Below are 13,269 nucleotides of genomic sequence, written 5' to 3' on the forward strand. Positions count from 1 at the left end.
GATTTACTGTCGCCGTGAGGACCCTGCCATGTTTTAAATTAAATTGTCTTAGAGGTATACGCAGAACAGCCTGTGTTAAAGGAGGCTAAATGTGGACTGCAGATTTGTGTATACATTGATCATGCATTGTATGATACATAAATAAAACATCACAAAGGAAGTGTTTGGCCCATTAAATCCAGTATGCTTGCACAACCACATCTGCATTCTTTCATCCGTCTGTATTTCTTTGGGAATGGTAGCTCAGAGATAAATCACAAACAAGGTCAAGTGAACCTGTGAGAAGTGTGTCCAGCACATGGTGTGTTTGTATATTGGGGGTATTTGTCTGTGTAAATGACTGCTGGGGTTGAGCAAGGCAGCCCCCTCATTCATCACTGTTAAAAGCACTTCCAGTGAGAGAGACAAAACCACACCATCCCTGTTCCCTCAAACAGACTGTAGAGGAGGGAGGGATTTACCCTGGCATCTGGTTTCTGGGTTCAACCACAGCTCAATGCCCTCTCTCTCTCTCTGTCTGTCTCTCGCTCTCTCTCTCTCTCTGTCTTTGGCTCTCTTTCACACACACACACACGGTCGCCCGGCCAGTGGCTGGACTTTAATATGGTTATGATTAGAGACGGGGGCTCAGGGGAGGGAGGGGAATGAGGCTCATATTTACTGCAGGAAGATTGGGGGTGGGTGCGAAGCAAAGAAAGACAGAGAGCCGTTCTGAATGGGGCACGAACCGAGGCGAAAAGGGGTTGAGAGGATGTTTGTTTGCATTCGAAGGCTGAAATATGAAACAAAAGCAGCATGGACAAAAAAGCAAAAGAAGAATGGCAACAGAGTTTTGTCCTCATACCAGATCAGTTCTTCCTCCACTGCTGGCCGGCCCCCTCCTCCTCCCACCCCTCCCCTCTCTGTATCCCTCCCTCTCTTGCATTCTCTCTCTCTCTCTCTCTCTCTCTCTCTCTCTCTCTCTCTCTCTCTCTCTCTCTCTCTCTCTCTCTCTCTCTCCACCCCCTCTGTCAGCGTCATGCCGAGGTAGTTGGTTTGCTCCGCCGTGTCTGGGGCTCAGCGAGAGCTGTGAGAGGCTGTTATTTAGGTCTGTTACAGCAGACAAGGAGCAGCTCATCCAAGGGCAGTGGGGAGAGTAAGAGAGTCAGAGTCACGCTCAACTCAGCTCAACCCAGCCAGGCAAGAACCAGATCTGCATTCCAGCTGAGAGTGGGGAAAAAAGGGGAAACTCCAGCAGCGTCGGAAGGCAAACGGAGAGTGACAGCGTGAGATAAGTGAAGCAGCAGAGGGCAGCTAGCTGTTGCTGCTGTTTGTTGTTGTGACGTGAGCAGCGGTGCTAGAAGCAGGGAAGGACGCAGACAGCGAGGGCTCTCAGTTATTTTTTTTTGCCGAGGGAGGGGGGTGCCATGTTCGACTGCATGGAGGCTCTGGGAATGGGCCCCCGTCAGCTCTATGATGTCACCAGCAGAGGTGCATGCATGCTGCGGAAGGCGAGCCCCTTCTTTGCGGGACTGGACCCCTTCGCTTGGACGAGCAGTGCCAGCGTTCAATGTAAGTGGCATCCTGTTTGGATTTCTTGCACGGCGCACACATCCGTGCTCCGTCTCTCTATTCTCTCTCTTTTTCAGCGCTGTCTTGCTTAACTCTAAGGCATTTGCCAAAGGGGCTTCTGTCAGGGACTGAAGGAGCAGCACAGGAAAAGAGCAGGACAGACATTCCCCTCTCCTTTCCTTTCCTTTCCTCTCTTCTCCTCCCCCCCCTCCTCTCACAGCCCACAGCCAGTTTGAGCTGCTCACCCATCTGAAAGAAACTCTGCTATGATATGATATGCACTGTGTGTGTGTGTGTGTGGGGGGGGGGGGGTGTGTGTGTGTGTGTGTGTGTGTATGGAATCAAGTTTCAGTGACAATATGCACCACCTGAGGTCTGACCTTGCCAGGTGCTATGTACCAAAAACAAAAGTGTGGGTATTCAAAGATGAAAGAAAGGGGAAAAGACTCAGTGAGTGACAGGAAAAGAAAGCACTGACGCATGAGAAACATACATGTTGGGTCTATCTGCCATTCATAGTGTGGGTGTGAATCTTGAAGTTTTCGGGGTTTTTTTTATTTCTTTCTGTCAAAAGGAAGTTGTTGAAAGTTGCCTTTTTGATAACACAGATGTGAAAGATTTGAGCAGTGTGCTGCCAAATGGCCGATTGTTTACTTTCTTTGATACTAATGATATTCCTTTTGAGGCAAACAGCCATGAATTAATAAGAAGATTAATTATTTAAATGGAGAAATGTATGAATAAATTAGAAATGTGGAATGCATACAAGGGCTTTTGAGGGGATATTCAGGCGAGCTTTCTTTTTCTCTTTATCTCTGTCAAAGTCTCATTTTTCCTCTCCCTCCCTCGACTGCAGACAAGGCTCGGACTCTAACAACAGGCCTGTCTCTGCACAGACAAAACTGGGGTCCGTTTCCATGCACATCCAGGGGGCCGCTACTGCTGTGAAAGAGCGTGTGAGAGTGGAAAAGGAATGGGGGGGGGGGTGTATATATGCATGGTATGGTAGGAGAAGTGGGGAGGGAGCCGAGACCAGATATGACAGTGGAAAAACAATCAGGAAAAGAAGATATAGAGCAGTGAGATACACGCAAAAACCCTGCGCTTGTTTTTAAGAAGTTCTTTGAATTTTGGTTCTTCATATTTATTTATTTTTGTTTGTTCATCCTCTTGCTTTTTGTTCCTTTTTACTGCCTCTTGTGGTGGTGGTGGGGGGGAGTCATCTGTCTTCATTAATCGTGAAGACACCAGCATTTCAGTGGCTGTCATGCACACTGGCTGAGCTTTAATGAAGACAGATGCCCTGTCAGTGGAGGCCGAGGCCAGGGGGGACTCCAGCCGGCCCAGCCTGCTCTGCTCTACTCAGCCAGGGGAGCTCTGATGATAACAAGATCAGATTTGTTTATTTAATCAATTAGGCCTCTCTTTTTAACCCATCCACACACATGCACCCATTTAAAATTCGGCCTCCACTCTCAAGAAGTATAATTGTGTATTTTTTTTATGGAGGAGGAGGCGGGGGTGTTCTACAAAAATCAAAGAGATTAAAAAAAAAAAAGTCCTGAGAAGCTGCCCCGAGGGTAAGAGAGCCGAGACCAGCAGAGCAGAGCAAAGTGGAGGCCGCTGTGGTGTACTGTTTCAAGCCCTCTGTGCCCAATAACCTTTGTAAACAAGGCTGCCCTATCCACACACGAGGAGCCATAATGCCTGTCTTTACTGAAGCAGTTGCCCCTCATTGTCCCCATCAATGAGGCTGATGAATTGATGTTTGAGGCTGATATCTCATTAGGGCCGGCCCAGCTGCACAACAGAGGGACTCCTAATCACACAAGCACGCTCTCTGCACACCAAACTAAGCAGAGGGTTTGTAAAGAGAGTCACCTGGCTCTGGCATGATACCCAACAAGGAACTAATGAGGCCAAACAGTTCGTTCCTGTTTTTGGGTAGCAATGTGGAAAAATGCCAAACCTAAGACTGTTTTTCTGTCTTCTTATAATAAAAAAAAAACGATTCAATAAAAAAAAACATTGTTCCTCCTTAATCTTCAACAAAAAGTGTATATCCCATTGTCCTGGCAGTAAATCTCCTGTGGTGATAAGTGTCACTGTTGTTGGCCGTTAGCCCGGGACAGTCAGAGGACTTAAAAGTGTGTGGTCAGTTTTCCTGTTTTTTTGTTCACCAGTGGGAGACCTCAAAGTCAGAGGTTAGTCAGGGGCTACGACCTGGCCAATGTCAAATGTACACCATGTGTGGCGGCCTTGTTTGTCCCCTGAAAAGGACACCCTTTCAGCTAGCTCAGCCTATAGTGTAATGCTCCCAAGCACCTTCTAGCACAGGACTGGGCCAACATCTGAGCGGCCCTCGTGTGAGGATAATGGACACTGATTTAGTCGTACGTCAATAAGAACTGAATTAGTCAACTGCCAGGGAAGCCATTTGAGAGAGCCTATGCAGAGCAATCCCTACTCTGTCAATGTTCATTTGCTTAGAAGAATGAGGCAATTACGCTTAGCAGTTCTCCAGGGTCACAAGAAGGGGAAGTGAGTTTTTTTTTTCCCCCCCCAACAAAACACACTCCTGGCTTCATCTTTCTGAACACTGTTTGGATATTAATCGTGATGCTTGCAAGCAATACGGACCAGAGAGTGACATGACAGATACAAATCGCGAGGGTAATCTATCCCTATGCGCGCGCACACACACACACACACACACACACACACAGCCACAAACCCCTTTGTTTTCCCCTTAATGTGCTGTTCAGATGTGAACTGATGAGCTAATTGAAATTGGGGCATATATCGCGGCGGCAGTGGCAATGAAGGAAAAGCTTTCTGCGACCGCTGGCACATTGTGGTCCTGATCATTTTCTCACTGATGGAAGTCTGCAGTTATTTCATTATAATTACCAAAGATTCAATTAAAAGATTAGGATGCCTAAGGGGGCAGGACTGGAAATAGATAGTGGTATCTTGGTTAGAGGGTGGATGGTGTGTGTGTGTGTGTGGGGGGGTGTCCTGAAGGAGACTTATAGCTACAATTCTAATGAGGACTTGTCAGTGCTGTTATATATACATAAAGCTTGTTGATCCTGTGGAGATAATGTCAAATGAATGTGCTGAAGTTAAAAGGGCTTAAGTAGTCAGCTGCTGCAAGGTCACTGAGTCGTAATTGATATGCCCTATGGAAAAACCTTCACTTGTCTCTGAAAACAATTACACCTTTACAACTGACAGGGATGTTTAACATAGAACATCAGCAACGATTGTGTACACACTGAAGCACAAGAGAAGGCTTTTGTCTGCCACTTTCAAGTGTAATCCAAAAACAACCTCGTTTTTGAGTGCAGTTCATATTCCTCTCAGCGTCTGAGGAAAGCTGCTGTCACGTGTATGCACAAGTGTGTGATATTTATACACACTTTAAAAAAAAAATATATGTACACACACACATATGTACATATACATATATATGGCTTATATTTACATTTGTATGTTAATTTAAATTGTCTTCAAACTGCTAAATTATGCAGAAGCTTGGGCTACTGCAAATCTCTCATTTGTGTTCTGCTATTGCAAAAAAAACTATGAACTATGATATTTGGTTTAATCTCTCCTAACTCTTCCCACATTGTAGTTTTTGGATATTTTCTATAAACAATACATTGCAACATGAAAAGCACATTTTCCCCAAGAGGCCATTTTCAGTATAAGGACTGCTTGTGTTGCAGTGTCACACCACCTTGCTAACAGATCTGTCTCAGCCTGAACCCATTAACAGGCTGTGCTGCCTATAAATAAACAGATTCAATCCGTGCTGTTGCTTCAACATTTTCCACAAGCCCCACTTTCATGTGTGGTTTTGCTTATGCATAAATATGAGGGTGTCAGCCCGCTCCTGCGCTTGTGGCGTCTCTGTGTGAACTCCTATATGTCAACATATGGAGTGTTTATATGCGTCTGTTTGACCAGCATTGGGCACCCAGACTGCTGTGTCAAATCCAGAGACAGACAATGTGCCAGGCTGGATTCCACAGGCCTATGCTGGAATCCAGCTCTGCCCGAACAGCAGTTTATAGTCGGTGAGCAGCGCCCGTCACACCACTGTAAATAAAACTCATCAACCAATGTGCAGAGCTTCAATCTCTCTGATTTGTTTTCCTTTGTCCTTTCCTGTTCTTGTTGCGTAACATGTTCACCGTATTTCACAAGAGTGGGAACTAAAACACTGATAGGATATGTTTTAGTGAAAAGTTTGTTCATCGTTATCAGCGTGGTATAAAAGAAAGAATTTTGAAAGTTCTTTCACAATAGCGAGCTGGTCACAGAGGTATTTTGGGTGCCCACCCTAACAACCATGTTTGACTGTCTTAAAAGCAGCTCCTTGCCTGCCAGGCACATTTCCCCTTGTACAAAGCGGTGGGCAACTGGATAGTGTGCATGTGTGTGCACATGTGTTTATGTGTGTGTGTGTGATGTACTTATTTATGCATGTGCCTGTGAGAGATTGTTGCATGCTATGTAAAGACTGGCATGCGTGTTCGGGTAGAATGTATATAGGACTCTGTGTATGTCAGCTGAATGCGAGTGTGACGGGAGCGGTTCTGTTAGCAGCGTGTTATTGACTGACGGCTTGGCTCGAGCGTTGCCAGGGGATCGCTGTTATGAGAAGCAAAAGCTCGGACAGCCAAGCCGCGACTAAAAAACCCAGACAAGCCCGGCCGTCCTCCCTCTGTGTGTGTGTGTGTGTGTGTGTGTATGAATGGGCTGTGTTTACGCAGCCGACAGTGTTTGGCAGGGAGTGGTGGGCGGCTGGTGTAGTACAGCTATTATCTGAGCTCAGGGGTGGAGAGTGATGGAAGAGGAGCCGGCCGAGGGATGGGAGGAGAAGGGAAGGGGGAGACCCGTCGGTGTTCTTTTCCCTTTGACATTAGTCAAATTCTGTCAATATGCATATGTGCAACTGCCATGGCACGGAAATGGTGTGTGAGCACATTTGTATATACTTGCATTAGTTCATTTGTTTGTGTGTATTTTGCTTGTGCAATCACCAAAAGGGAACAGGTGTGTGGTAAACACACACACGCCTGTAATTGTGCACTCAGCCAACAGTATGCAGCTTTTTACAGGAAGAACATGAATGGTAGCAGAGAACTTCATGCATGCCTGTGTGTGTGTGTGTGTGTGTGTGTGTGTGTGTGTGTGTGTGTGTGTGTGTGTGTGTGTGTGTGTGTGTGTGTGTGTGTGTGTGTGTGTGTGTGTGTGTGCGTGTGCGTACAAACAACATGAAACCAGGTTAATGTGAGAAAGCAGGTCACTGCATGAGACAGCAGGAGGTGCTTACATCTTCACATACATCTGGTCAGTCATCAGATTTGTAACCGCACGACTGTCATTCGTTTTGAACCAAGACTTGCGCGTCATTTTCATTTATTTACCGTGCAAATGTTACAAATAACTGACTGTCCAGCAGGCTCTGGCTCATTTATTTAGTTTTCTTTTGATTTCTATATTCATTTCTTGTTGTTGCAGGGGTGCATGATTCATGTATTGATCTCTCCTTTCATTCCACTGCTTTATCTCACATTGATACATTTCCTCTGTTGGCTCTCTATCATACAGACTCCTGGTTTTCAACCTGGTTAGCTGCAAACACGGCTATGTTAACCTTCATTTACTATAGACATGTATATATCTGTATTCTTATAATAGAAACTCGACAGTGATTATGTTACTGAAGTCGTTTCTGAGCTCCCTGCACTTACACACATTACACACACTGACAAGCTGGACCTCGAGAAATTGGATAGAATCAGAGCTGGCTGTAGTCGTCCTGTCAGTGGGCCTGGATTTATAAGCAGCTCACAGTGCCAGAAAAACTCTGAGAGAAAACCAGCCAGCCAAACAGACAGCCAGTTAGACAGGAAGCGATCCAGAGAAGGAGTCAGGGGCTGCTTGGGATGATTTATGCCTCTTTCAGGAATGCTGAATGAGTTCAGGGTAGACTTATGTTATGGGAACTGACTGAATGGGCGACACTGGCTTACTTAGTGACGCGTTTATATTCCCTGAATGGCAATACTCAGAATGTCAACATTTTTTGACACAATTGCCCCATGTTGATCTCACACGGAACTTCCAGTGCATCAACAGGCAGACAGAAGGAAATGAATCACTCTCTGGCCCCAGTCGAAGTTTCTTAACAGAGCTCTGAAAGCCACCGCCCAGACGTGGAGTTAGGCAACCTGTTGGTAGCCGGTTGCCAGGCAAAAATGAAAAACCCTGATATGCATCATCACTGGGCTCAGCCACTCAAAGCAAAAGTTTCTCACCGTCTCTTCTAAACCTGTTATGACTCTGAAAGGTGGTGCCAGTTTAAGGGGACTTCATGTTAGTGTTGTAATACCTATACTTATCAGATGGCACATCACACAGCTACAGGAAGCCCCAGATATTTTCCATCCCCTCTCTCAACCTTCATTTGTCTTTCAAAGTCCTAGTATTGTTTTTAGTTGCCATAAAAGTCCTGGTGCACATTTTCAGAGGGCACTTAAGATAGAAAGTTTTGACTCGACATGATATTTGAAATCAGTGATTGATGAAAACGGAAACGTGTGGCGTAGTGTGTGAAAACTGTTGGGTTTGGACACTTGAGTGGAAGTGAACTGTGCACTACTACATGTGGGTGTGCTTGTTCCCTCCAATAAGAGGTTTGCACTCTTGTGTCTGCGGTGCTTCCCCTGAGTGAATACGAGCCCGAGTGAATACTACTGTTGTTGTTTACATTATCCTCCTTTCCCCAGACTTCCTCTGACAGTGCGAGGCTGCAGCCACGGCTGCGCTACTTCTACTTTTTGTAGGTTTCTATTGTTGTGGGGAGGAAGCAATAGCAATTGAATGAGCGCAAGTAAGCCTTGCCAGAGACAGACAGGTGAGAGCTGGGGTTACAGATGGTGAGAGGAAGTCTGGGAGGACGAGAAACAACCCGCGGATCAAAGACCGTGGGTATGCCTGATGACTCCTCTCCTCTCTTCTCTCCTCACCTCGCCTGTCTGCCAGCCTCTGCTCCCTGTCTGCTCCCTTGCGCTGTTCGGGGGGTTGTCCTGTCTTTTTTAACATGATCAATGGCCCCGGGCCTGCTCCGGGCTGCCAGGTTTGGGTTCACTCTGCAGTCACAGGAGGAGAGCTGTGCTCCTCTCTGTCTTCTGTTGGGCAGATGAAGAGTCAGCTGGAGCTCACGGCAGGGATGAGGCGGCACATTTTTTCCACAGATCTGCACTCGGCCGTCTGCTTTTTTCCTGCACAGGCCATAAAAAAAAACAAAAAAACTGTAACTTAAATCCTTGCATAGAAATAAGATTTCCTCTAATTTCCTCTCAATTTTAAGACCTCCTTCCTCAGGTCTGGTACAAGGACATTTGAAGGAAACTTTTTCCTCTCGGTTCATCGGGGACAAACTTCCTAGTGGGCAACTTTGTGTGTTTGAAGCCAACTTGTGTGTTTCTTGACAGCATTACAGGAAAAGGGGGGTGTCTGCTGCCAAATGTTGGCTTGGCGGACTCCATCAAAAAAAAAAAAAAAAATCAAAAGGCCCTTTATGAGGTGCTGTAAAGAAGAAAGGGTGTTTTGAGAGCAGCACCAGACTACAAGGGTAATTCCACTTATAAAAATGTGCCCTGAGGATACAGGCTTATCCCACCTGCTGCTTTTTCCTGCTCTGCTCTGTTTCTACGCCTTCTACGCTCGAGCTTTAGATGAAAAAAAAAAAGCTTGTGAAATGTTTTTGTGTTGCAAGAATTTTGTGCGCCATTACCGTATCGAGATTTTGTTGCTTTCAATATGCTACACTCACTTTATAAGCCTGCGCTCCGATTACACATCTGCTCTCTCCGTGTTACCTGGTCCTGACAGAAAGGTGTAAATTCCTGGAGGTGTGTGAATGTGTGTGTGTGTGTGTGCGTGTGCGTGTGCGTGTGTGTGTGTGTGTATGTGTGTGTGTGTGTGTTGGTTAATGTCTGGTTTCTCACAACTCCTGGCAAGTTTGGTTTGTTTTCTCAAACCTGGTCCATCCTCTGGGTTTGCTGCCCAACTTTATCACAGACCTCATTTTAAAAGACGCCATACTTGGGCCTCTTTACGGGGTGTGTGTGTGTGTGTGTGTGTGTGTGTGTGTGTGTGTGTGTGTGTGTGTGTCTGCGTGTTTGTGTGTGTCTGTAGGAGTCCAGGTAATGAGCTTTTTGACAGCTGTTGAAAGGCGTTGCTACTGCTCTGCACCTTTTAATGAAAGCCTTCAGCCCCCCCTCCTTGTCAGCACGCACACACATTCCTCCCTCTCTCCGAGGTTTCGACTCCTTCGCCTTATAAACTTTTTTTTATAAACAACCTCGTGAGTTCCTGTGTAACTCGCACAATAGTCTAGATTGGTCTTTCACTCCAAAGCTTGGAGGTGAGTCGACGGTGCGGGACTAAATCAGTGACAGCATTTTAGCGGCGGGAAAAGTGACGAGACGTACAGCGTGAGGGTGTAGCAGCTAAGGACACAGAGAGAGGTGACGACAAAAGCAGTGACAGAGATCCTCCGGAAAGACTGGTAGAGACAAGAGGAAGGAAACGAGTTTGTGTGGTGCGGAGCCTTGCAGCAAAAGCCTCAGAGGGATGACAGGAAGACGTGGGCAGAGAATCAGAGAGGACGAGAGTGAAACATGCTGGCACTGCTGACAAGGGTGTGGTACTTTCTTTTCCTCTTTAATGAAGGCCACTTCAAAAGAAACCTTTCCGTGCGCTGACGATCACTCAGTGAGTACTTTGTGGTCCCGTATAGCCTCTGATACAGGGTAGAGGCCAAGGGCACCCTCAAAACGCCCCCACCTAGTGTGCCAGCAAGTCTTCCAGCCCCACTGTTCACCACCCTCTCCCAATCTGCTCTCCTTCTGCCACTGCTGTCTGCCCAGTACACACCCCCCTTTTTTCTTTTTTTTTTCACAGTGAGCCCCCCTCTAACACACTGCCTCCAAGTCTCACACACTTTTTTACTGCTGTGCACATTCGACAAGAACACGCAAGGTTTGCAGGCTCTTAATTGTAGGTAGAGACCAAAAAAAACAAAAAAAAAACAAAGGCCCCACATGCCCATGCTCGTAGTATTACATGGACAGAAAAAAAAAAATCTTCTAATTCAGTTGCGTGCAAACACACAGGAGGATATATTAAAGGGGAACTAGCTGCTGCACAGTTACGAACAGTCAGTCATTTGCAAATCAAATTAAGGCTGGATTTGGACACACGTTAAGCACATATACACTTTAAAATACTCTACATGTCTGTGCCACTCACGCACATACTGTGCACTATGTACGCCGTCCCTTCATAAAAAAAAAAAAAAAATTTGCCTGTGTAGTTTCTCCCACATACCACGAGCAGACTCCTAGAGCAGAAGATTCAATCACACAACAAGTCACGTAGGCCAAATCTGCAGGCCTATTGTGAAAGAAAAACTTGTTACGCTGCCAGAGTGTCATATGCTGCTCAGTTAAAAAGGAGTGTATTGCAACATAAAAACACGAGCTGCATTGTCATGCCTTTACTCACATACATTACAAACACTCCCCTTTTCCAGTCAAGCGAACAACAGGCAGCCAGCGTCGGCCTGACCAGGAAGTGGCTTGTTTTTCTCTGTAATGCCTCTTTTTCTCTCTCTTTCTCTCCCCGCGCATCCGTTAAAGCTACAGGGAGGCCGATCGGCCCGGCTGACGTGCTCTAGAATTTAATGTAATTGACCTAGTTGAAGTCACCTTCAGCCCAAACAGCTATTTCTGTCGTGTGCAGTTACATTTCACATCTAATTGAGGTTGAGAACGACGTGCGGCACATCCTGCTCCGACTCGAGTCCTGTAAGGGATTGAAGGGGAGGAACGCTTGTAGTTTGAGGATTGTCGTGTGTGTTTGCTAGTTTGAAGCGAGTGAATATCATCTTCCTGTATGCGTGTGTGTGTGTGTATTTTGTATCCTTTGAATATAATATGTGTGTTTATGTGATCAGGGGATTAGGCCTGGTCAGTGCAGCTGGGCGCAGAGAGCATTGAGAGAGGGGATTAGGGAGTAAACTGATACTGAGCAGGAAACGAACAGTGGCGACTGGTAACCCATCTATCCCTCCTTCTTATCCTCCTCTCCTCCCCCAACAAGGGCAGCCACCCACCTATCCCACTCCTCTCCTCTCATCTGTCTGTCATCGGCTCACAGGCCGAGGCCAGCAGATTGTCATGCAAATGGTGCCCCAGGCCTTCGAAGTGCTGATAAGGAGGGCCTCTCATTTCACAGGGCTTTGTTTTCTAAACAGTGATGAGCTGAGTTGAGGATACTGAGGAAAAAGGGGCTCATGGTAGTCGCCTGAATGGGTCCTCTCACTGTGGCGCCCTGGGGTAAGCGGTGCGGGGGATTTTGGATGAGGCTAGTTCTGAGAGGCGGGTACAGGAGTCATGTTCTCTGGCAGGAACCCGGTTCAATGTGTTGACAGAGCCTGGCGTTTTTTTTTTTTGTTTGTTTTTTTCTCGTTTTCTGCAGGAGAGGCCTTTCTCTCTTTGGCCTCGCTTTTCTTTTCTCCATTTCGACGGCGTCAGTCAGTGTTCGTTACTTGACGCCACATATGGTTTGTCCTCTTCTGAGGGGTTGTCAGCGCTTGGTCTGGAGGCTCATTTGCTGCTGTTATTATTGCATAAACACAGAGGTTCATGGCACGTTCAGAGGGTTTCTGCTCTCCCATTGACCCTGCTGCTTTGTTTCATTCTGGCTGGGCAGATATAAGAAATGCTGTAGAAACATTCAGCGGGCGTAAACTTCAGCTTTTAGATTGATTTGCACATTTGGCTTTGGGATCACTTTTAAACTATAATGGAAAACATCTTTGCCTCCAGCAATGTTAGGGCTTTCAAAGGAGGAATTTAAATGTGGATTCTGAATAGTCAGATATATAAAAAAAAATCCTAAAATGAAAAACAGATGTCTGAGCAGCAGGCTACAAATGAAAATGTCTGACATTTTTTCTGTTACTATCATTAATGAGGCCGTAGTTGGCCAGTCACAGCAGCTGTAGACGAAGAGGTAGTAATGGTCAGTTTGGTCTTGAACAAGACTTTGCCCTCAGGAGCAACTGTGTCCCGTCCTCCCCCTGTCCCCCTCTCTCTGTTTTTTATCAAATTCCACTTTTTATGCCCTCTTTTTTCCCCCTTCTTTTTGAAGTCTCCCCTTTCTTGTAAAAAGCCAAGCTGGTGGTTTTTGCCTCAGCCTTGGGTGTGAAAGAGGGGGGGGGAGGGTTGTAGGTTAAGTTTAGGCTAGCCCTCTGTGCTTTCCATTGAAAGTGCTGGGGGGAGGTGGGGGCAGTAAAAGTTAGAATTTTAGAGCCTCCCTGTTTTTTATTTTATGATTGGCTTTTTTTTTACGGGCTGGGAGCTACAGCTGGTGGTGTGAATAGCTGCCCAAGGTGACCGAGTCCCCATAAAGTTTGGGCCAGCCGAGCTGGGGCCTCCATTCCAGCCATGGGACCGCCTTTATAGGCAGCCTTATGAGCCTGGGCCTCTATTAAAACCTGGCAGGGCTGCACTGAGGAATTTAGGGCCAGGAAACAAGAGAAAAATAGGGTTTGTGTGTCAGGAGTTTTGTGGGATGCAGAGTTTGGGGGGGGGGGGGGGGGGGGGGTGAAGTTTGAGGGTAACCAAGGGT

General features: G+C 46.5%; 1 protein-coding gene across 8 annotated transcripts in view; it reads left to right on the forward strand.

The window, feature by feature from the left end:
• Nucleotides 1-13,269, forward strand: part of rarga (retinoic acid receptor gamma a) — a 54,906-nt gene that overhangs the window by 34,475 nt on the left and 7,162 nt on the right. The window contains exon 1 of one of the 8 annotated variants that reach the window (XM_079360606.1): nucleotides 1,066-1,551. The exons of the other annotated variants lie outside the window; for them this stretch is intronic. Within the exon in view, the coding sequence (XP_079216732.1) occupies nucleotides 1,407-1,551 (145 nt within the window). The 5' untranslated portion in view covers nucleotides 1,066-1,406. Of the gene's footprint in view, nucleotides 1-1,065; nucleotides 1,552-13,269 lie in introns of those variants that run through there. 8 annotated transcript variants of the gene reach the window in all.

This window comes from Symphodus melops, assembly GCF_947650265.1.
Source record: "Symphodus melops genome assembly, chromosome: 13".
NCBI classification, from domain to species: Eukaryota; Metazoa; Chordata; class Actinopteri; order Labriformes; family Labridae; genus Symphodus; species Symphodus melops.